General features: G+C 39.0%; 1 protein-coding gene across 1 annotated transcript in view; it reads right to left on the reverse strand.

Moving 5' to 3' along the window:
• Window positions 1-9,373: 9,373 nt before the first annotated feature.
• MED13 (mediator complex subunit 13) overlaps window positions 9,374-23,672 on the reverse strand; it is a 121,109-nt gene continuing 106,810 nt past the window's right edge. The window contains exons 24-30 of the mRNA XM_003814474.4: window positions 22,805-22,947; window positions 22,145-22,303; window positions 21,847-22,032; window positions 19,426-19,574; window positions 17,283-17,456; window positions 13,683-13,783; window positions 9,374-13,366 (exon numbers count right to left, since the gene is read on the reverse strand). Of these exons, the coding sequence (XP_003814522.4) occupies window positions 13,234-13,366; window positions 13,683-13,783; window positions 17,283-17,456; window positions 19,426-19,574; window positions 21,847-22,032; window positions 22,145-22,303; window positions 22,805-22,947 (1,045 nt within the window). The 3' untranslated portion in view covers window positions 9,374-13,233. The remainder of the gene's footprint in view (window positions 13,367-13,682; window positions 13,784-17,282; window positions 17,457-19,425; window positions 19,575-21,846; window positions 22,033-22,144; window positions 22,304-22,804; window positions 22,948-23,672) is intronic.

The following is a 23,672-nucleotide window of genomic DNA, read 5'->3' on the forward strand; positions in this document are numbered from 1 at the left end:
TCTTGATCTATGGAAAAACAGAAAATCACTGAATGAGATGGCTGCATTGTCACATAATGAGTGCTGACACTTCCTCCAAGTCCCCCTCTCCTTCTCTTCCAGTTCACCAACTTGACCTTGAGTTGCTCAAGCCGGAAACCTAAAAGTCATCCTAGACTCTAGTCTCTCCCCCTTGTATTAATTTAGCAAAAATCTTTATAATCATTGAAACATTGTAATGTTTGCCAATAAAACTTTTTTTTTTTTTTTTTGAGACAGAGTCTCGTTCTGTTGCCCAAGCTGGAGTGCAGTGGCATGATCTCGGCTCACTGCAACCTCTGCCTCCCAAGCTGAAGCAATCCTCCCACCTCAGCCTCCTGAGTAGCTGGGACAATAGGTGTGCACCACCACACTTGGCTAATTTTTTTTTTTTTTTTTTTTGAGACAGAGTCTCACTGTGTCACCTAGGCTGGAGTGCAGTGGTGCGATCTTGGCTCACTGCAACCTCCGCCTCCCAGGGTCAAGCGATTCTCCTGCCTCAGCCTCCTGAGTAGGTGGGATTACAGGTGCCTGCCACCATGCCTGGCTAATTTTTTGTATTTTTAGTAGAGACAGGGTTTCACCATGTTGGCCAGGCTGGTCTCAAACTCCTGACCTCAGCTGATCCACCCACCTTGGCCTCCCAAAATGCTGGGATTTCAGGCATGAGTCCCTGTACCCAGCCTCTCTTTTTTTTTCCTTTTCGAAACAAGTTCTCAAGAAAAGAGTGGCAGTGCAGTTGGGCGATCTTGGCTTACTACAATCTCAACCTCCTGGGCTCAGGTGATCCTCCCACTTCAGCCTCCCAAGTAACTGAGACTATGGTCATGCATCACCACACCTGGCTAATTTTTCTATTTTTTTGTAGAGACAGAGTTTCATTATGTGGCCAGGCTGGTCTTGAACTCCTGGACTCAAGCCATCCGTCCCCCCTCAGTCCACCAAAGTGCTAGGATTACAGGTGCAAGCCACTGCACCTGGCTTGACCAGCTTGCTTTTATTCTTCTACTTTATTTTTCAATCAGACTGGAGGAAGAGAGAAACAGAGTAATGAAAAAATGAGAAAAACAGAAAAACACATTAGAATATCTATTATGTTTCATGTATACTAGGTGCTTAATGTAGGTTGCAGAGTAATTGAGCTTCCAGCAGTTAGAAGACCTAACTATACAAAGGTGAGGACCAATGTCCTTCAGAAATAGTCATAGAATTCCAGAAGCACAAGGATCTCAGAAGACATCTAGCTCCATTTTGCTCAACATGATGCTCTTTATAGTGTGACTATTTTATCTTGTAAGATGTCTTTCAGGAGGGCACGATGGCTCATGCCTGTAATCCCAGCACTTTGGGAGGCCGAGGCGGGTGGATCACGAGGTCAGGAGTTCTAGACCAGCCTGGCCAATATGATGAAACCCTGTCTCTACTAAAAATACAAAAATTAGTTGGGTGTGGTGGTGTGCACCTGTAGTCCCAGCTGCTTGGGAGGCTGAGGCAGGAGAATCGCTTGAACCCGGGAGGTGGAGGTTGCATTGAGCCGAGATTGCGCCACTGCACTCTAGCCTGGGCAACAGAGTGAGACTCCATCTCAAAAAATATATATATTCTTTCATATTTCAGCCCGTAAAGATCTTTGACTCTTTTACACTGGCTATCTGTTTTAGCTTAGCAGATCATATCTTCATTAATATTATGGATAAAACATTGAATAGAATTGGGTCCAGCCAAGACTTCTAGTTCAGCATTAGAGACATCCCTCCAGGTTGACATAGCTCCACCAATCAAGGCTCAAGTATGAGACTGTTTTATAAATCAGCCCAACTACTAAAACACTACCCTGCTTTGGGATAAAGTTGAATTTCTTTAGGATGGAACTAAAAAGACAGATTGATTGATTATATTTTTTTGAGACAGAGTCTCGCTCTGTCACCCAGGATGGAGTGCAGTGGCTCAATCTTGGCTCACTGCAACCTCCGCCTCCCGGGTTCAAGCAATTCTCCTGCCTCAACCTCCCAAGTAGCTGGGATTACAGGCACCCGCCACCATGCCCAACTAAATTTTTGTGTATTTTTAGTAGAGACGGGGTTTCACCATGTTGGCCGGGCTGGTCTTAGTCTCCTGACCTCAAGTGATCTGCACGGCTTGGCCTCCCAAAGTGCTGAGATTACAGGCGTGAGCCACTGTGCCAAGCCCTAAGACAGATTTTTTTTTTTTGAGGTGGAGTCTCAGTCTGTCGCCCAGTTTGGAGTGCAGTGGCACAATCTCAGCTCATTGCAACCTCTGCCTCTTGGGTTCAAGCGATTCTCCTGCCTCAGCCTCCTGCGTAACTGGGATTACAGGCACCCACCACCATGCCTGGCTAAATTTTTTGGGGCATTTTCAGTAGAGATGGGGTTTCACCATGTTGACCAGGCTGGTCTCAAACTCTTGACCTCAGGTGATTTGCCCACCTCAGCCTCCCAAAGTGCTGAGATTACAGGCTTGAGCCACTGCGCCCAACCCAAAAACAGATTTTTATGGTCTGACTTAAAACTCTAGCTTGGAGTCCTACCGTATCCCACCATGGTGTCATTTTAGTCAGTTGGAACTGTTTATGTCTCAAATCCTTCTCAATATTCTTGGACCTTCTCATCACAGTTCCTCCTGTCTATAATGCTTTTCATTCTCTTTTTTAATGCAAACTCCTAAGTGTCCTTTAAGTCTCACCTCCAGTGTTCCCTTGCTAAGAGACCTTTCCCTGACAAACCACCTACCCTTTAACTTATCAGGTAGCCCTATTCTATGCTCTCAAGGCACCTTTTGCTTCTTTCAGCTATACTACTTAACACATTATATTGTAATTGTTAGAACTTCTCTGTCTCTCCCACTAAAAAGTATTTTGAGAGGGCCAGGCACGGTGGTTCACCCCTGTAATCCCAGCACTTTGGGAGGCCGAGACGGGTGGATAACGAGGTCAGGAGATCAAGACCATCCTGGCTAACACGGTGAAACCCTGTCTCTACTAAAAATACAAAAAATTAGCCGGGCGTGGTGGCGGGCGCCTGTAGTCCCAGCTACTCAGGAGGCTGAGGCAGGAGAATGGCATGAACCCAGGAGGCGGAGCTTGCAGTGAGCTGAGATCGTGTCACTGCACTCCAGCCTGGGGGACAGAGTGAGACTCCGTCTCAAAAGAAAAAAAAAAAAGGAAGTATTTTGAGAGCAGGGACCATATTTTAGTTCCTTGCCAAAGGCACAGTACGACACTTAGCTTACTTTGTTGAAATAATGATTCAAGCATAAAGATACCACGATGCATAGTTTGCAAATATTCTCCCATTCTGCAGGTTGTCTGTTTACTCTGTTGATAGTTTCTTTTTGCTGTGCAGAAGCTCTTAAGTTTAATTAGATCCCATTTGTCAATTTTTGCTTTTGTTACAATTGGTTTTTGTGTCTTTGTTACAAAATCTTTTCCTGTTCCTATGTCCAGAATGGTATTGCCTAGGTTGTGTTCCAGGATTTTTACAATTTGGGGGTTTACATTTAAGTCTTTAATACAACTTGAGTTGATTTTTTATATGGTGTAAGGAATGGGTCCAGCTTCAATCTTCTGCATAGGACTAGCCAATTATCCCAGCACCATTTATTGAATAGGGAGTCTTTTCCCCATTGCTTATTTTTGTCAGCTTTGTTAAAGATCAGATGGTCGTAGATGTGTGGCCTTTTTTCTGGGCTCTCTATTCTGTTCCATTGGTCTATGTGGCTGTCTTTGTACCAGTACCATGCTATTTTGGTTACTGTAGCCCCGTAGCATAGTTTGAAGTTGGGTAACATGATGCCTCCAGCTTTGTTCTTTTTGCTTAGGATTACCTCAGCTATTCGGGCTCTTTTTTGGTTCCATACAAATTTTACAATAGCTTTTTCTAGTTCTGTGAATAATGTCATTGGTAGTTTGATAGGAATAGCACTGAATCTGTAAATTGCTTTGGAAAGTATGGCTATTTTAATGATATTGATTCTTCCCATCCATCAGCATGGGATGTTTTTCCATTTGTGTCTTCTGTGACTTCTGACAAATGTGTAACATCCAGCATCTATAAGAAACTTAAAAAAAATGTAGAAGAGAAAGACAGCCCTGGCCAGGCACAGTGGCTCATGGCTGTAATCCCAGCACTTTGGGAGGCCAAGGCGGGCGGATCACCTGAGGTCGAGAGTTCAAGACCAGCCTGACCAACATGGAGAAATCCTGTCTCTACTAAAAATACAAAATTAGCCGGGTATAGTGGCGCATGCCTGTAATTCCAGCTACTCAGGAGGCTGAGGCAGGAAAATCACTTGAACCCGGGAGGGAGAGGTTGTGGTGAGCCGAGATTGTGCCATTGAACTCCAGCCTGGGCAACAAGAGCGAAACTCCATCAAAAAAAAAAAAGACAGCCCCATTAAAAAGTGGGCAAAGAGGCCAGGCACTGTGGCTCACGCCTGTAATCCCAGCACTTTGGGAGGTCGAGGCAGGTGGATCACAAGGTCAGCAGTTTGACACAAGCCTGGCCAACATGGTGAAACCCCGTCTCTACTAAAAATACAAAAAAAAAAAAAAAAAAAAAAAAAAAAAAAAAGCATGGTGGCGTGCACCTGTAATCCCAGCTACTCGGGAGGTTGAGGCAGAAGAATTGCTTGAACCCGGGAAGCGGAGGTTTCAGTGAGCCAAGATCACGCCACTGCACTCCACCCTGGGTGACAGAGCGAGACGCCGTCTCAAAAAAAAAAAAAAAAAAAAAACGTGGGCAAAGAACATAAACATCCACTTTTCAAAAGAAGACATACAGGCGGCCAACAAGTGTATGAAAAACAGGTAAATATCTCTGAGCATTAGAAAAATGCAAATCAAAACCACAATGAGATATCTCACACCAGTCAGAATGAGTATTTTTAAAAAGTCAAAAAAATAGTGCTCGCTTTGGCAGCACATATACTACAATCAGAAACATACAAAGAAGATTATCAAATTTTTTTTTTTTTTTTTTGAGATGGAGTCTCGCTCTGTCGCCCAGGCTGGAGTGCAGTGGCACGATCTTGACTCACTGGCAAGCTCCACCTCCAGCGTTCACGCCATTCTCCTGCTTCAGCCTCTCAAGTAGCTGGGACTACAGGCGCCTGCCACCACGACCAGCTAATTTTTTGTATTTTTAGTAGAGACGGGGTTTTACCATGTTGGCCAGGATGGTCTCGATCTCCTGACCTCGTGATCCGCCTGCCTCGGCCTCCCAAAGTGCTGGGAGTCCAGGCGTGAGCCACTGCGCCCAGACTTTTTTTTTTTTTTTTTTTTTTTTTTGAGGTGGAGTCTCGCTCTGTCACCCAGGCTGGAGTGCAGTGGCGCAATCTCAGATTGCTGCAACCTCCACCTCCCGGGTTCAAGCAATTCGTCTGCCTCAGCCTCCTGAGTAGCTGGGATTACAGGCGCTCACCACCATGCCCGGCTAATTTTTTTTTGTATTTTTAGTAAATACAGGGTTTCACCATGTTGGCCAGGCTGGTCTCGAACTCCCAGTGATCCACCCGTCTTGGTTTCCCAAAGTGCTGGGATTAGAGGCATGAGCCACTGTGCCCGGTTGCAATTTTTCTTTTTTTTAATGCCAAAGAAGAACAGATGCTGGCAAGGTTGCAGAGAAAAGGCAACACTTACACACTGTTGGTAGGAGTATAAATTAGTTCAACAATGTGAAAAGTAGTGTGGCAATTCCTCAAAGAGCTCGAAATACCATTTGACCCATCGATGTCATTACTGGTTATATATCCAGAGGAATATAAACCATTCTACCATAAAGACACATGCACGTGAATGTTCATTGCAGCACAATTCACAGTAGCAAAGACATAGAATTAAATCTAAATGCTCGCCAATGACAGATTGGATAAAGAAAATGTGTACATATATACCATGGAATACTGTGCAGCCATAAAAAAGAATGAGATCATGTCTTCTGCAGGAACATGGATGGAGCTGGAGGCTGTTATCCTTAGTAAGCTAATACAGGAACAGAACACCAAATACCACGTGTTCTCACTTAAAAGTGGTAGCTGAATGATGAGAACTCATGGACACAAAGAAGGGAACAACAGACAATAGGGTCTACTTGAGGGTGGAGGGTGGGGGTGGAAGGAGGCTAAGGAGAAGAAAAAATAACTATTGGAAACTAGGTTTAATACCTGGGTGATGAAATAATCTGTACAACAAACCCCCATGACACAAGTTTACTTATATAACAAGCCTCCACATGTACCCCTAAACCTAAAAGTTAAAAAAAAAAAAGATACCATGGAATTTTACTAAATAACCTGCTGAATGTTCATTCTCATAATTAGTTTATCAATACTGTCAAAATAAAAGATGAGGGCCAGGCATGGTGGCTCACGCCTGTAATCCCAGCACTTTGGGAGGCTGAGGCAGGTGGATCACCTGAGATCAGAAGTTTGGGACCAGTCTGGCCAACATGGTAAAACCCCATCTCTACTAAAAATACAAAAAAATTAGCAGGGAGTGGTGGCAGGCACCTGTAATCCTAGCTACTCGGGGAGGCTGAGCCAGGAGAATTGCTTGTACTCGGGAGGTGGAGGTTGCAATGAGCCAAGATCGTGCCATTGCACTCCAGCCTGGGCGACAAGAGTGAAATTGTCTCAAAAATAAATAAAATAAAAATCATACAATTGTAAACTAAGAAAAACACTACAGGCCATGTGCAGGTGGCTCATGCCTGCAATCCCAGCACTTAGGGAGGTTGAGGCGGGCAGATCACCTGAGGGCAGGAGTTCAAGACCAGCCTGGCCAACATGGCCAAACCCCATCTCTACTAAAATACAAAAAATTAGCCGGGTATGGCACCGTGCGCCTAGTCCCAGCTACTTGGGAGGCTGAAGCAGGAGAATTGCTTGAACCCGGGAGGCGGAGGTTGCAGTGAGCAGAGATCGCGCCACTGCACTCCAGCCTGGGCAACAGAGCGAGACTCTGTCTCAAAAAGAAAAAAAAAAGAAAAAAACACAACAAAGGCTCCATATAGGGTATTACAATAAGAGTGTGTAACAAGGGAGCCTGATCTGAAGCAAGGGTGTAATGTGGAAATCAGGTGGAAGCTTTAAGGCAAAAAATACCCATAGGTCTTTCAAGGAACTCAAATGACTAAAAAGCAAGGAGGAAAACAGAGGCCCATTTTGAGACTGTATTCATCTTTAGAGCAAGCAGCAGCTACTAAAGGTTTTCAGCTACCAAGGACCACAGTGAGTGTAGAGATCAGATAGGAGTACCTGTCTATTGCAATGGTCCACTCAGATAAGGTAGTTTTATCTAATGTTATATAGCAATGGATAATGCTAATTTAGACTAAGATCAGGACAGCAGAAATAGAAATGAACATATTTGATAGTACACAAAACTGATAGTTTTTGATGAATGGTTACAAGGAAGAGTTTATGGTTTGCACAACAGGATAGATGGTAGTGTCATGCACAGTGACAAGGGACAAATGGTTGTTCTCTAGGGACCAAGTGGCTTTTGAGGAAGGTAACTGTTGGTTTTACTGATCAGATATGCTCCAAACAAAAAGAAAACGACAAAACCAAGACTTAAACTCACACATTCTGAATGCAAGTCTGTAAGACATTATATGGCTTGGACACGTGGCATGATTTAAATTTATCACTTCGAATTTTTTTCTCTGTAGTAGGTAGGAGCAAAATAAGGAAGTCTTTAAAGCATCAGCCTTTAAACTTTTTTTTTTTTTTTTTTTTTTGAGACAGGATCTTCTCACTCTGTCACCAAGGCTGGAGGGCAGTGGTGTGATCTCGGCTCACTGCAACCTTGCCTCCTGGGTTCAAGTGATTCTCCCACCTCGGCCTCCCAAGTAGCTGAGATTACAGGTGCATGCCAACACAGCCTGCCTAATTTTTGTATTTTTAGTAGACGGGTTTCACCATATTGGTCAGGATGGTCTCCAACTCCCAACCTCAGGTGATACGCCCACCTCAGCCTCCCAAAGTGCTAGGAAAACAGGCGTGAACCACCGTGCCCAGCCTAGCCTTTAAACTAAACAGAAGGTCGTTGTTGACAGTTGTTGGGTTGCTCTAGAAGGAAAAGACAAAACAAAACCCAGCTCTAACAGTATCAATTTCTATTAATCTCAAGCAGAATTTCTGGTTATAGCTATAGTACACTAAGGGTAGAGGTTCTTAATCTTCAGTCCAGGATTGATAACTCCCCTACAGTAGACAGGAAGATATTGGCAAAAGCAGAATAACAGAATAGACACCTCAGGAATACACTCAAAACAGTTAGATTTAGCCAGGTATGGCAGCAACTCTTGATTGTAATCTCAATGCTTTGGGAGGCCAAAGCGAGAGGATGGCTTGAGGCCAGGAGTTTGAGATTCGGGCAACATAGCGAGATCCCATCTCTACAAAAAATAAAACTAGCCAGGTGTTGGCATGCACCTGAAGTCCCAGCTACTAAGGAGGCTGAGGCAAGGAGGACTGCTTGAGCCCAGGAGTTCAAGGCTGCAGTGAGCTATGAATATTTGGTATTCCAAATTTTCAAATGTACCAAAATTATCAATGTACTAATACATATTGGTGCTCCATTGTGGCTGTAGCTGAATTATGTGATTTTTCCCGTTTCCTAAACTTTCATATATTTTGAAGTTTAAAATAAAAATATCCATGTGTGTGGTTTTACAAGTGAATACCCCCTTTAAAAAAAAAGCTTGATTTGCAGTTTTTCGCTATACATAAGACTATAGTAAAAAAAAAAAAAAAAAAAGATAGAAACAAACCAGAGGTAATATAATAGTGCTTGATTAAAGATCTGTCAGACAGAAAATAACCGAGGATAGGCGGTTCAAACAACATACAACTCCTTTTAAAGGATAATTTTTAAAATTTTTGCAGCAAAAACTATTTCAAAATGATCACAATAATTTTGAGGTATGTCCTTACTTGGCTTAAGTCTGGACAAAAATATTTTAAATGTGTGCTTACAGAACATGGGCAGAACTATTTTTGATGGATTACTCACTTCTGAACATTATTCTTATGATCAAATAAAAATAGGATACAGCTAAGCTTTAAATATTTGAAGGTAGCTTGTTTGGACTAGACAATACCTAACTGGCCAGCCTACAAGGAATTGGTAGGTATACAAATATACAATTATTCTACATACTGTACATTTGTATGTGATTAAAATCCTTTTTAAAATAAAATACTTCAGAAAAATTAAAAGACCATTAATCAGTTTCCAGGCTGTCCCTTTCCATTTATAATGACACAAAAATATTGCTACTAATTTTGCGCAAATTTAATATGGAAATATTTTCAACAGAATAAGACACAACAATGAAGGCTTCATGAATAATTTATTCCATTTGAAGTTTTGTTTTTTGTTTTTGTTTTTTTTTAAAAAGTATAAACCTTTTCATTTCCTCAATCACAATTTGTACAACTCAGTGTTATGGCATTCGGCAGCAATAGTGTTTGTTCCTTATTCTCTTTTTGTCACGTTAAAAAGAAAAGCAATTGGACCATATTAAATGTCACTGCTAAACAACAACTTTAAAACGCCCCTTCATAAAGTGACCAAGCTATTTTGAGAGGGTTGATGCTGACATGTCCAGTAATGACGTTACAATTTGTAGCTTAAACTCAATAACTTTAAGGTCCACATATCCAGTTTACTTTGAAAACTAAAGCTGTTTTAAAACTTCATGAATACATCAACCTGAGGAGTATTTTAGGTCCCAAATCCAGTTTTTAAATTTATACTCCACAAAAAAGAAAATACATACATAAAAATTTAAACCACAGTTCTGGGCCCATTAAAACACCAAAAAAGACCCCCCAAAAAGTTAAGATTTCCAGCTTATTTCTGGAGGGGTGGGACAAAATAAGAATGTATATTAAAAACATTTTTCCTTAATTCAGACAAACTAAAATCTTAAGAGGAAACCCAGACCAAAATATCACTCATGCAACATTAAGTGTATTAACTGATTGATATGCAATGCCATAGTGGATGAATAGCAAATTATATGATGCAATAGCATTTAAAAACTTTTTAATCTATTCAATTTGAACATTTTAAATAATGCAACATAGTATTCTGATATTACAGTATTAACATAGTGCTTGATTAAAGATCTGCAAATCTTTGTAGTAACACATTAAGTTAAAAAATTACCTCAGAAGGTAAATATGAAGACGAAAGGAGAATATTTTAATACAGTAATCTGTGCCATACTGACAATTGAGTACGAATACAGCTGAGGATAGTTGACTAAGTAGTAAGAGCTTAATTTTAGTGGTTTAAGAAAAGTTTAGAAATATTTAAAAATTACAGCTACTTTAAAATTTAAGGATTACATATAAGTACACTTGGTGGCCTTCTGGCCAAACAATAAGGTGTACAGAAATTTATTCATACAGTGTTAATTCACAGTCCTGATAACTCAATGGCTTGCATAAGAAAGGTATGGCTAGATGTTTCTCACTGGCTGGAAGCAGACATTATATAACTAATCTTTTTAAATGACAAAATACTGAACTTCCACCCTGCTTAATAATCATGGATACCTGCACAAAAAAAAAGATGTTAGCACTGTAACAAAGAAGTCAAGGTGTTGGTAATCCACTGCTATAAAGTATAATATTTTGCTTACCTATTTAAACAAAACTACCCATATTTGTCTGTGACAGTACATTAGTAAGTCAAATCCATCATCCTGCACAAGGCTTAATTTCTCAAATAAGTCTACTGAGCTTTTCTAATGGTTATTTAATAACTTTCCATTGAGTTTGAATGGATATATGAAGGGAAGAAAAAAAATCTTATCAATAAATCCTGTATATTTGGGAACTATTCCCTGATTCCCAAATAAAAAATAATTGTGTACTGGGTTCCCTTCTTATGGCTCCATATTAAATAACCTGTCAGGGAATAATTTTAAATCTACTTTCAAACTGAGGTGTTGTTATCATAGGTTAGTGATTTTAAACAACTGAGAATATAACTTTTATTTTGTAAAGTCACTATTAAGTGTATAAAAAGGATACTCTTTTTATGGAAATTCCAAATAAGCACATTTTCCTTCAAATCTCAGACAAGTTTTTTTTTTTTTTTTTTAAAGAAAGTACACAACAAAACATACCAACATAATGTGTGGTGTATTAGCATAACTTAAAAACAAATGCAGAGAGGTGATCTTTAAATTTAATATCAAAATATGCTGACCATTAGAACTGCATTATAATTTTGAAGAAATGATTGAAAACCTTTGTCACCAATTGTGTTTGCTTCATAGAAAAAACAAGACTTGCTAATGTTTTCATATACACAATCTGAAGAAGTTATGTTGTTCATAAGAAAGTGATATTTAATTCTAAGCACAGAGTATTCACAAAACAAGTTTCAGTAAAAAAAAAACTAAAACAAACACTGAAGTAGAGTTTTGTAAATACAACTGATTTTGTCCTTGTAGTTAATTAGTGAACGTACAAATAGAAATTTTGCTAGACTGCTTCCAAGAAAGCTAGGTAGACTCGGCGACTGTGAATTCAAGTCAGCAATGCAGGTAGGAGGCGAACTTGGGCTCTTTTGTGAGCAGCACTGTAGAAAGGATTTTTCAAGGGGGTACAGCCTGCATAAAAGCAGTTATCCTGGCATGTGCAAACAAGAAGGGGGAAAGTTGTATTGAAGGAGGGGTGAATTAAAGTCCCTAAAATTCAAGTCCCTTCTTTAGGGAGGTGAGAACCTCCTTGGCATATGCCCTACCTTAATCTGAGCTGTGTTATAGAAAAGTACAGACTCTGGTGTTTGGGACTGACATCTCCAAACCAAGAAAATTAAATAAATAAAAAAGGCAAGGGAAGTTTAGAAAATGGTTCTTTCACTAGTGGAATAGAGTCTGAATACCAGAATTCACTGAGAATCTATTTACACCACAGTTTGATTGCGAGCACACACACACACCCATACATATGCATACTCTCACATACATTCCCAATCTTTAATTTAAAAAAAAAAGTCAAACAATCAAGAATGACTGCTTGAAAAATAATTTGTAAAATGCCTAGAGCTGGGCTAAATTTCAACCTTATAGCAGATCCGGAAAATAAATTTCATAATAATATTCCCATGCCTAAATGTGCCACTGTTAAAACTGAAAAAAATTTAAGCATGTAACATTAAACACTAAAATTAGTTTAAGCATTCAGTAGCAAATGGTTTTTCTTGTAAAACTAAGTTTCTTTCACCGGAAATGGCCTGAAATATTAGTCATAGCCCTAAACCATAGTACAAAATATAACTGAAGAATTCTCATTTTATTCTAAGTTAAACCACCTAACAATACCACTTGTATATTGCCATCATGTTATTCTGTAAAGATGTGATATATAAAATGCTGTAAGACCTGGTACCTTTTCAATTTATAAACACAGTGAACTTCATTACTGTACATGTACTCTGCAACTACAGCTTAGCTGTAAATCCTCCACACACAATGGTATGGACATTATTACCCCTCTATCCCCGTTAAACTGTACATCGAGACAATACAAATTTACTGTCCCACCCACCCCCTTACAAAAAAATAATACTCTAAAAGCAACCCTACTGCAACTTTTTAATTAAGACGATTACATATATTTTAGACCAATTGCTTTAAAGCAAGAAGGCAGTATAAACCTTCTAGGAAAATTTTTATAAAAGAGGTTAAGAAATATAAGACAATTTATACATTTAAAAACTTACAATAAATAAGAGAAGAGATGCAGGCATTTTTGAATACTAGATACTATAATCCATACAAGAACATCTTCATGTTCTGAAGCCATATGTTGAAATTCATTGTTCCTCATGTTTCCTCTCCATGCTTTTAATATTCATTTAACATGACTGGGTACTATGGCTCATTACTTTTCACAAATACTGTGACTGGAAAAAAAAAAAGGTTAATTTTGCTACGAAAATGTTATAATACGTTTTGTATGATCAGTCATCATCCTAAAGAGTTCAATAGAGTCAATGAAAAATAGCAGGGTTATAGCCCCTCCCCCCAAGTCAAAACAATATTTGTTGAAGTAATAAGAATTAGACCCCATCACAAATGACTTTCACTGAGAAGATAATTGTAACTTAATCCTGCAGCAAAACATCCATTTTTCCTTGTTCTTTTCTTGCACAGTTCCATCAAATGAAGATCACAGCATATTCATAATAAAGTTATATAACTGATTCAGCACCACAAAATGAATTGGGAGACATGAGCGTCTGTCCTGGATTGCAGGGTCACAGGTTAGCCAGGAGAGTGCATTGTACTGTTCCAAAACAAACCTGAAAAGCAAATAAACTGCATAAGTCATGTATTTATTTCCAACCTAGATTTTGGAAGCAGTTTTCAATTATGGCATTTAAGACTCAAAGTCACCTTAAAAAAGAGTGTAACAGAGAGTCCTTGAGGGGAAAGAAGCAATTTCCATAAAAATTATTCTCAAAAGTAGATTACTCAAGTTAGAATAGCAGTGCTTATCTAGAGATCCACTGGTACACAACTGTAAATTCTTGCCAAAAATGAGAAAAATATATAAGAATCAACATTATATTCTTTTAAAGTTGCAGTGACAAACTGTTAATGGTAAAAGAGTTGTACCTGAGGACATCTGAAGTCTGATTTGAGTCAAGTGGGTGGGAGTGTTTACTGTGAAGCAGCTCGTCAGATTGCACTGAAGGCACGTGGAGGTGCAAAGAGGCCTAAGAAGGTAACAGGTAATCAATCAGTCAGCCAAACAGAAAATAATCTGCTATTTAGTTTTACCTTATTCTCCCAATATATCTTATAAAATGATGAAATACATTTTAGTCCTATGTTATGAATGAAAGCCACTATAAAAATGCTTGTTCTCTTTAACTAATTCATTATAGAAATATTTTTTGTTTTTTTTTTTAAGTAGGGGCAGGTTCTTGTTCTGTTGACCAGGCTGGTCTTGAACTCCTGGCCTCAAACAATCCTCCTGCCTTGGCCTCCCAAAGTGCTGGGATTACATGCATGAGCCACTGCGCCTAGCCAGAAGTGATTTTTAAGTGCAAAACTTATTTTGAATCTATTTCCTTTTCTTTAGCTTTATTGTTTTTGAGACCATACAATAATCCTTAGAAAAAGAATTTCTAATTACCTGCTAAGTCTAATTTGCCTAGATGTGCAAAGTAAATGTTTAAGGAGGCACTAAATTGAGTAGTTAAACCTGAGTAGTCTGTCCTTAAGATATATGACACCCTTTATGACTACGCAGACATACCTAAGTCTAGCACTGAAAAAAGTAACAGGAATAAGCATAAGCAAATAGTTTGGTTACAGCACAATAAACCTTAAACAAGCTATCTTCGGTTGAACTGAGAACACTCTAAGTAATACAGTGCACAGATGCCTGCTTTGCCCGCTCAATTTCATAATAGAGGGTAGGTAAAAACTGGCACACTCATTTAGATATGGCAATGAATAGTGGGAGAAAGGAATAAACTACTCCACACTCCAATTAAATGAGTCATTTTGTTTATAAGTCAATATAGTATTAAAAAGCTATGATAAAACAATGGTGATGTTCACTGCAGTAACTCTTGGTAGATCTCATTCTGTACACTGTATAAGGCACTATTTTATATTTAGGTGCTCTCTCCTCTGCAACTGCAATACATGTAGAAACTCATGTAGTACATTTAGGAATATAACCAAAAATAGCTATGTTTCAACTGTCTACAAACTCTTGATTTATGAAGTTATAAGCAAGTCTCACATTGCAAATCACTACAAATTTTTAAAATGTAATTAGTACCAGTACTCTATTCCTATGATAAAAAGGGATCTAGCTAACAACCCATTATATTTCCAAGCAAAGAGAAACAAACCAGGTGGCTTTACTGCCTACAGTATAAAACTAAAATGAGATATATGAAAAAAAAAGTGAACAAAAAGTATGGTAAATTATGCCCTAGGTGGTAGTTCATAACCAGAAGTCCTAATCTTGTTACAATGTATCTAAGGGTGAATGCCCGCTTTATACTATCCTTTCTGCAAATAAATACTGAGTAGGAAAAGCTCTAGATAGTCCCTTGGACTTTTTGTAAAGTTGTGTTTCCTGAACACATCCCCTGAAACACTAAGATAATAAACTATTAACAGGTGTTAAATAATCCTTTCCTTGTGTATTAATAAGTTTGGGAAATGCTAGGTAAACTATCTTATTTACCTCTGTTTTTCAGAGACTTTAGTGTGCATACATGTATTATGACTAGAAAAGAGGACAGATAGCATGTGTAGCACCCTCCCAAAGGACCAAAGAATCCTTTGTTTTGTGGAGACACCAAAGACTACTAGTATATAGAAAATCCCTGACCTCAGGTGATCTGCCTGCCTCAGCCTCCCAAAGTGCTGGGTTTATAGGTGTGAGCCACTGCACCTGGCAGCAAGTATTTAAATTAGCATGACTTGTGGATTAAAAACAGTCAACTTCCGGTGGGTTTACATAAGAATAAGTGAGTCACATCTAAATTTGTTATTCTGGAACAATATTAGCAGCAGTAATAAATTCTGTATAGGGCTTTTATATCTCATTTTGTGACTTATCTCCACTTCATGTTACATTGCTTACTAACAAATTCGGTTTTGTTTTTTTGAGAGAGGGTCTCCTGTCACCTAGCTGGAGTGCAGTGGCATGATCATGGCTCACTGCAGCCTCAACCTCTTGTGCTCATGCGATCCTCCCTCCTGCCCCAGCTTTTCATGTTATTAGGACTATAGGCACATGCCACCATGCCTAATATTAAAAACTTTTGAGAGAGACAAAATTTCACTATGTTGTCCAGGCTGATCATGAACTCCTGGTCTCAAGTGATCCTCCTGCCTCGACCACCCAAAGTGCTGGGATTATAGGGGTGAATCGCTGTGCCCAGCCTGAGTTTGTTGTAATAAATCACTATGAATCTGAGAGTCTCATTATTGTATTTAAAAACCACTCAGTTTTTTTTAACACAGCAATCTACACACAGCTAGAAAAACTTTTTTAAGTAGTAAATGAAACTAAAAATCAAGTATTACAAAGATTATAAATCTTTTTTGTTTGTTTGTTTTGAGATGGAATCTCACTCTGTCACCCAGGCTGGAGTGCAGTGGCGCAATCTCCGCTCACTGCAACCTTTACCTCCCGGGTTCAAGTGATTCTCCTGCCTCAGTCTCCCAAATAGCTAATTTGCACGTGCCACCACGCCTGGCTAATTTTTTGTAGTTTTAGTAGAAACGGGGTCTCACCATGTTGGCCAGACTGGTCTCGAACTGCTGACTTTGTGATCCACCTGCCTCAGCCTCCCAAAGTGCTGGGATTACAGGCATGAGCCACTGCGCCCAGCCCAAGATTATAAATCTTTTATTCCCCAAAATAATGCAGCATAACAGCAGTGCAGTATGATGTAATTCAAAGAATAACATAATAATCATTAAAAGACCCAGGTTTCAGTCTTGAGTCTATTACCAATTTATGACTTTAAACAGGTGAGTTTTTCTGAACCTAAATATGCTCACCTAGAAAATGAGAAGGTTAGACAGAGGTAATATAAAGTTTCTCTCAGCTCTAAATTTCCATATATGCAGTTGAAACAGATTGAGCATCCCCAATTTGAAAAAATCCAAAAATGGAAACACTTCTGGTCCCAAGCATTTCGAATAAGGGATAATCAATCTACACTAACAACAAGGGTCCTAGGAGTTTGACTTAGGAATAAAGTTCTAAAAATATAAATTTAAAAACTAGTTGTTGTTGTTGTTGTTTTTTTTTGAGACAGAGTCTCAGATATTGTCACCCAGGCTGGAGTGAAGTGGTACGATCTCGGCTCACTGCAACCTCTGCCTCCCAGGTTCAAGCGATTCTCCTGCCTTAGCCTCCCGAGTAGCTGGGACTACAGGCGCCCGCCACCACACCTGGCTAATTCTTGTATTTTTAGTAGAGACGAGGTTTCGCCATGTTGGCCAGGCTGGTCTCAAACTCCTGACCTGATGTAATCTGCCTGCCTCGGCCTCTCAAAGTGCTGGCATTACAGGCGTGAGCCACCGTGCCTTCGTGATCTTGTTTAAAGAGTCACATATGGCAGTGCATTTAAGAACTTAGACAAGCTAAAAGACTTAAAAAAGCCACTTCTATATTTCTCAGGACTTAGGCTGTCAATCAGAATTATTTAGGAACTGGGACAGAAATGGCAATACCTTAAGAAAAAGGGGACACTGATATTGTGCTTGAGGACATGCTGACCAGAACCAGTCAGGTAATGGACCTGCTTTGGCAGTTGATACAAAGTAACCAAGGGCCAATGGTTGCTGAAGAATATTAGGTACTTCCTCATGAGGTTCTGTTGATAGTAGCCGATCAGTACTCTGACCCTTAAAAAGACAAAATTAAAAGTATATTAGTTCACTCAGTATAACTAAGTACCAGATATAAACACAGAATGGCTCATAGCAATCAGTCTCATTATCTTATGACATTGATTTAACAAAATACTGAAGGATATTGAAAAAAACCAGTTTCTATGTACTTAGGAGTATTATAAGTAAAAGTATTAATAGAACATATTTTAAGGATTGCATTAAATGAACACGCCAACTGTTTAACAAGTCTGTATTATTATGCCAAGCTCACGGGAAAGTTTGTAAAACTTCACAGATGAGTAAAAAATACAAAATTTTCAATGACATCTTTAACTTTTTTGCTAATATTCCTTTAAGTCCTGAAAACCACACCCCAATCAAAAGGTGGATTCAATTTAGCTTTGTTAATCTAGCACTATCTATAAAATGCAGTTAATAGTGTTGTGAAAATTATTATGGCAACATGAAGGGACAACTACCAAGTCACATGCATATCCTTTGGATTAGTTAATGTATTTCTTGGTATTTAAAAATAGATAAAATAAAAATAATATGCATGAAAACGTTCATTACATCTATAACAAAAAAAAACCTTACATGTCCAATATTTTGGGAAGGACATAAATTAGGGTATAGCAAAAATGCAATATTTAAAACCTCATTATACTTATTAAAAATTGCAATATAAACGTATGTGGAAAGAAGATAATTTGCTTAAAAGTAAAAATGGTTTTATTAAGGTGGTGGGATTACTGGTGCTTTTTGTTATACGTATTTCCTATCTAATTTCTTTGCAGTTACAAAAAGGAGGAAGGAATGCAAAGTAAGACTGGAAAGATCCTTCCTTACTTTAAAAGGGTAAATTTTATACCTATGCATACTACAATAATCAAATCACCAGTATATATAATTTCTTTTTTTTCTTTTTTTTTGAGATGGAGTCTCGCTCTGTCACTTAGGCTGGAATGCAGTGGTGCGATCTCGGCTCACTGCAAGCTCCACCTCCCGGGTTCACACCATTCTCCTGTCTCAGCCTCCTGAGTAGCTGGGAGTACAGACGCCTGCCACACCTGGCTAATTTTTGTATTTTTAGTAGAGATGGGGTTTCACTGTGTTAGCCAGGATGGTCTCAATCTCCTGACCTCGTGATCCGCCAGCCTCAGCCTCCCAAAGTGCTGGGATTACAGACGTGAGCCACCGCGCCCAGCCCAGTATATATAATTTCAAATAGAGAGGTGTTATTAACTGAAGCCCAGTTCGTTTTTACTTCAAATATAAGGACAAGACAGCCTGCTTCCATAACTGCTAAAGATAAAAAGGGGGAGTAGATGGTCAGTGTTTTATCTGGTCTTATGAGAAAATTAATATTTTTATTATATTCCTTGTCACAGCCCTGATATGAATGGCTGCTCTTAGAGTTATATATAGTGATTCTGAAAGATACTGTGATCCTACATCTGAGTAAAAAGCTATGGTGAACTGCCACAAAAACTACAAAAAAATGACTAATGCCAAATGGTCTAGAAAATACGGATTCAGGGAAAGTAGAGCCTTAGAGATTCTCTTAAAAATGTGCAATTCAAAGTACTGATGTCCATGATGTAGAAATGCATGAATGTACTGTTAATTAATCTCAACTCTTGCTAATTTCCAAGGAAAAATAGTATTGCATTTCATATATTAATCCATTACTAAGTTAAGGAATGGCAATTGGATGATCTCGGCTCACTACAACCTCTGCCTCCCAGGTTCAAGTGATTCTCTTGCCTCATCCTCCTGAGTAGCTGGGACTACAGGTGCGTGCCACCTTACCCGGCTATTTTTTACATTTTTAGTAGAGATGGAGTTTCACCATATTGGCCAGGCTGGTCTCAAACTCCTGACCTCGTGATCCACCTGCTTCGCCCTCCCAAACTGCCGGGATTTTAGGCGTAAGCCACTGCGCCCGGCCGAGAAAAACTAAAACTTGTAACACAGTTACCTTGCCCGCATCACCTCCATGGGGGTAATGAGATCCTGGAGAATGTACAGGAGAACCAGTTGGAGAAGCAGGAAGGATATTAATGATATCAGGGTCAAGATCATCTCCTGTGTCTAACAAATCAAAGATACCCATTCCATCTGCTCCATCTAAACAGGAGAAAGAAAATAAATTTAAAACTCCATTTTCCATATCCTATGGTCATTCACAGGAAAGGGTCAAAATAAATGAAATTTTAACCAAAATGGGTTAATTTAACCAACATTTACTGAGTGTCTACCATGTGCCAAGTATTGTGCTAAAAGCCGTACAAATAATTATGCATAAACAAGCATGTGGTAGTCTGAATAATGGCCCCCCAAAGATGTCCACATCCTAATCCCAGGAATCTAAGAATATGTTACCATAAAAGACTTTGCAGATGTGATCAAGCTAAGGATCTTGAGATGGGGAGATTATTCTGGATTATCTGGGTGGGTCCAATGTAATCACAGGGGTCCTAATAAGAGGGAGGCAGTAGGGTTAGAGCCAGTGAAGGAGATGTGATGACACTATACTGCTGGCATCCAGGATAGAGGAAGGGACCATGAGCCAAGGAATGCAAGTAGCCTGTAGAAACTGACAAAGGCAAGGAAACATTTTCCCTTAGGACCTCCAGAAAGTAATCAATCCTGCTGATATTTTGACTTTGGCCCAGTGAGATTGATTTTGGACTTCTGACTTCCAGAACTGTAAGATAAAATAAATGCGTGTTGTTTTAAGCCACTAAATGTGTAGTACTTTGTTAGAGCAGCAATAGGAAACTAATACAAAGCAAACATAGTACAAACGAAATGAAAATGTGTTTAAAGTGGGACTACAGTATTCCCCCTTATCCATGGGGAATATGTCCCAAGACCCACCCCCATACCCACATAGATTCCTGAAACCAAGGATAGTACCAAATCCTATATACTGGTTTTTCCTTTACGTACACACCTATGATGGAGTTTCAGTGATAAATTAGGTACAGTAAGAGATTAACAACGAGAATATTAGAACAATTATAGCAAGGTACTATAATAAAAGGTATGTGAATGTGGTCTCTCTCTCTCTCTCTCTTTCAAACTATCTTATTGTACTGTACCCATGGGCAACTGAAATCATGTAAAGCAAAACCAAAGATAAGGAGGATTACTGTATTTACGAATAATACCATGTTCTTTATTAAGTAAAATATTCGAGTTATTATATAACACACGAAAACAAGAGAGCATAATAACCATACTTGTGACTTTAGAGATGTGAGAGTTTTTAAGGTAGCTCAGAATAACAATAGAATCTTCTTTATTTTCTCTTCTACTAAAATGCAATCTATAAATTCACCTGGAAAAGCTACATCCCTACTTTGGCAGTTTATATAAGTTACATTATTTTGGCAAATCAACATAAGAGATATATAAAATGAGTTCATGTACAGGTACCTCAAAAGCACAAGGGTAAACCTATACAAATATTTTGTGACCAACTATTGCCTTTTAAAATAAGTAAAGATGGCTGGGCATGGTGGCTCACGTTTATAATCCCCGCACTTTGGGAGGCCAAGGTGGGCGTATCACTTGAGGTCAGGAGTTTGAGACCAGCCTGGCCAACATGGTGAAACCCCATCTCTACCAAAAATACAAAAATTAGCCAGGCATGGTGGCATGCGCCTGCAATCCCAGCTACTCGAGAAGCTGAGGCACGAGCATCGCTTGAACCCAGGAGGTGAAGGCTACAGTAGGCTGAGATCGTACCACTGCACTCCAGCTTGGGAGACAGAGTGAGTGAGACTCTGTCTCAAAAAATTTTTTAAAAGTAAAGATTTATGGGATAATTCACAGCACCAGTTCTGATATCAACAAGGTAAAAGAATGATTGTATTAGTTTCCTGTTGCCACTTTAATAAGTTACCACAAACTGTTGGCTTAAAAACAACACATATTTATTTTCTTACAGTTCTGGAGGCCAGAAGTCTGAAATCAGTTTCGTTGGACTGCAATCAGGATGTTGGCAAGGCTGAAAGGGATAATCTGTTTCCTTGTCTTTTTCAGAGTCTAGAACTATATTCTTTGGCTCATGGGCTCTTTCACCATCTTCAAAGTCAGCAACATAGCATCTTCTCCCTTTGACTTTGCTTCCCACTGTTTCCACCACATGGCTTTCTTCTCTTCTATGTAGTCAAACCTCCTTCTGCCTCCTTCTTATAAGAACACATGTTATCGCATTAAGGGCCCACCTGCGTAATTGAGGATAATCTCTCCATCTCAAGATCCTTAACTTATCACATCTGCAAAATCATTTTTTGGTAAAACAAGGTAACATTCACACGTTTCAGGTATTGGACATGAATTTATTTTGGGGGGTATTCTTCAGACTACCAAAATGGAACAAATTACCTACCATTGTTGGGATTGAAAGCTAAATCCAAATTTTCAGTGGTGTAAGTAGCTGAAGCTACTTGCACAGAAGCAGAAGTAGGAAACACAAGTATATGAGTACATGATGTATCCTGTGGGGTATTTAGCTGAGATGTCTGCATATTTAGAGTCGTGCTTCTTCCAAATACAGAACCAGTTGACACAGAATCTGAAAATCAAAGACATTTTTTCTTTTAATAAATGAAGAATAAATTGTATGTAATACTTAAAAACTTAACTGCATAAAGAATTAAATCTGATATAAACTAAAGATAGCTAACCTGGCATAATAACAAAAGAGCCTTGCGGCTCCATTGCCACCAAGCAAGCACTGAGAATGCTAGGGGAGTCTGCAGCAGATATACCACACATTCTACACATGTCTTTGAGCCTTTTACTTAGAGACTGCAAGTTTCGACGACTCAGCAAACAGCTCCAATCTGTGGGTATCAACAGTAAAAAACAAACAAACAAAAAAAAAAAAACAAAGTAACAGCATTATTAATATCCTGTAGAACCAAGTTAAAGTTAAAATATAAAAATAGTTAATGGCTTTTAAATTAGTGTATTCCTCAAACACGAGTCATCATCAAGCCAAAATTCTTACTGCTGATGCTACTGAACATTCTTTATCCCCCTAATATTAGGATACACCAAATTTAATTGGTATCTGCTCAACAGAGGATGAGTTAAATAACAATCAGAAAGTGGAAAAAACAGAAAACAATTAAGAACAGCAGTAATAAGACTGATATTAAAGTTAAAATAAGAGTAAAATGTCTTTTTAAAATTTGAATTAAGCCATTTGTGGCCTAGACATATGTGGTTCCTTATTTGATAACCTTTGCATTTTATTCAACATATATACCTAGACGTGGTCAGAACTGTGTGTGAATTTACATAAAACGGAAATATAAATACTAATAAAAGCACAATTTTACCTTTCAATTCTCCATGACCAATCCTTCCTAGACGACCAATTACAACTCTCCATGGCAATGAACTCATTTGTACAAGTCCTAAGCACCACTCCCAAAGTTTCTGTAGACCAAATTTTCTAGCAGAACTTTTTTTCCGACGAGCCCTATTGTATGAATAAAGAGAGTGTCATAAATATTTCTAAAATTTATATGATTTTGCTGTTGTTGTTTTTTTGAGATGGAGTCTCACTCTGTCGCCCAGGCTGGATGGAGTGCAGTGGTGCGATCTCGGCTCACTGCAACCTCCACCTTCACGGGTTTAAGCGATTCTCCTGCCTCAGCCTCATGAATAGCTACAACTACAGGTGTGTGCCACCACACCCAGCTAATTTTTTGTATTTTTAGTAGAGACGGGGTTTCACCGCGTTAGCCAGGATGGTCTCGAGCTCCTGACCTCGTGATCTGCCTGCCTTGTCCCCTTAAAGTGCTGGATTACAGGTGTGAGCCACCATGCCATCCCGACATTTTAAGAGAGCTCAAATTTGTGAAAAACAGATCTCCTTAATTTTAGTGCTTCACAAAACCTTTACGTTAAGTCCTAAGTGAGAATATTCATAAAATCATAGGTTTGGCATGTGAGTTTGCTTTTCTATTTCACATTATAATATATAAATTTTTAAAAAAATTTGTCTATAAAACACCTCAATTCATCAGCAATACTGCTCTACGCCAGGGATTTTTTGTTTTTTTGATGGAGTCTCACTCTGTCGCCCAGGCTGGAGTGCAGTGGCACAATCTCGGCTCACTGCAACCTCTGCCTCCCGGGCTCAAGTGATTCTCCTGCCTCAGCCTTCCGAGCAGCTGAGATTACAGGCACACACCACCACGT

The sequence above is a fragment of the Pan paniscus genome, chromosome 19 (genome assembly GCF_029289425.2).
Source record: "Pan paniscus chromosome 19, NHGRI_mPanPan1-v2.0_pri, whole genome shotgun sequence".
NCBI lineage: Eukaryota > Metazoa > Chordata > Mammalia > Primates > Hominidae > Pan > Pan paniscus.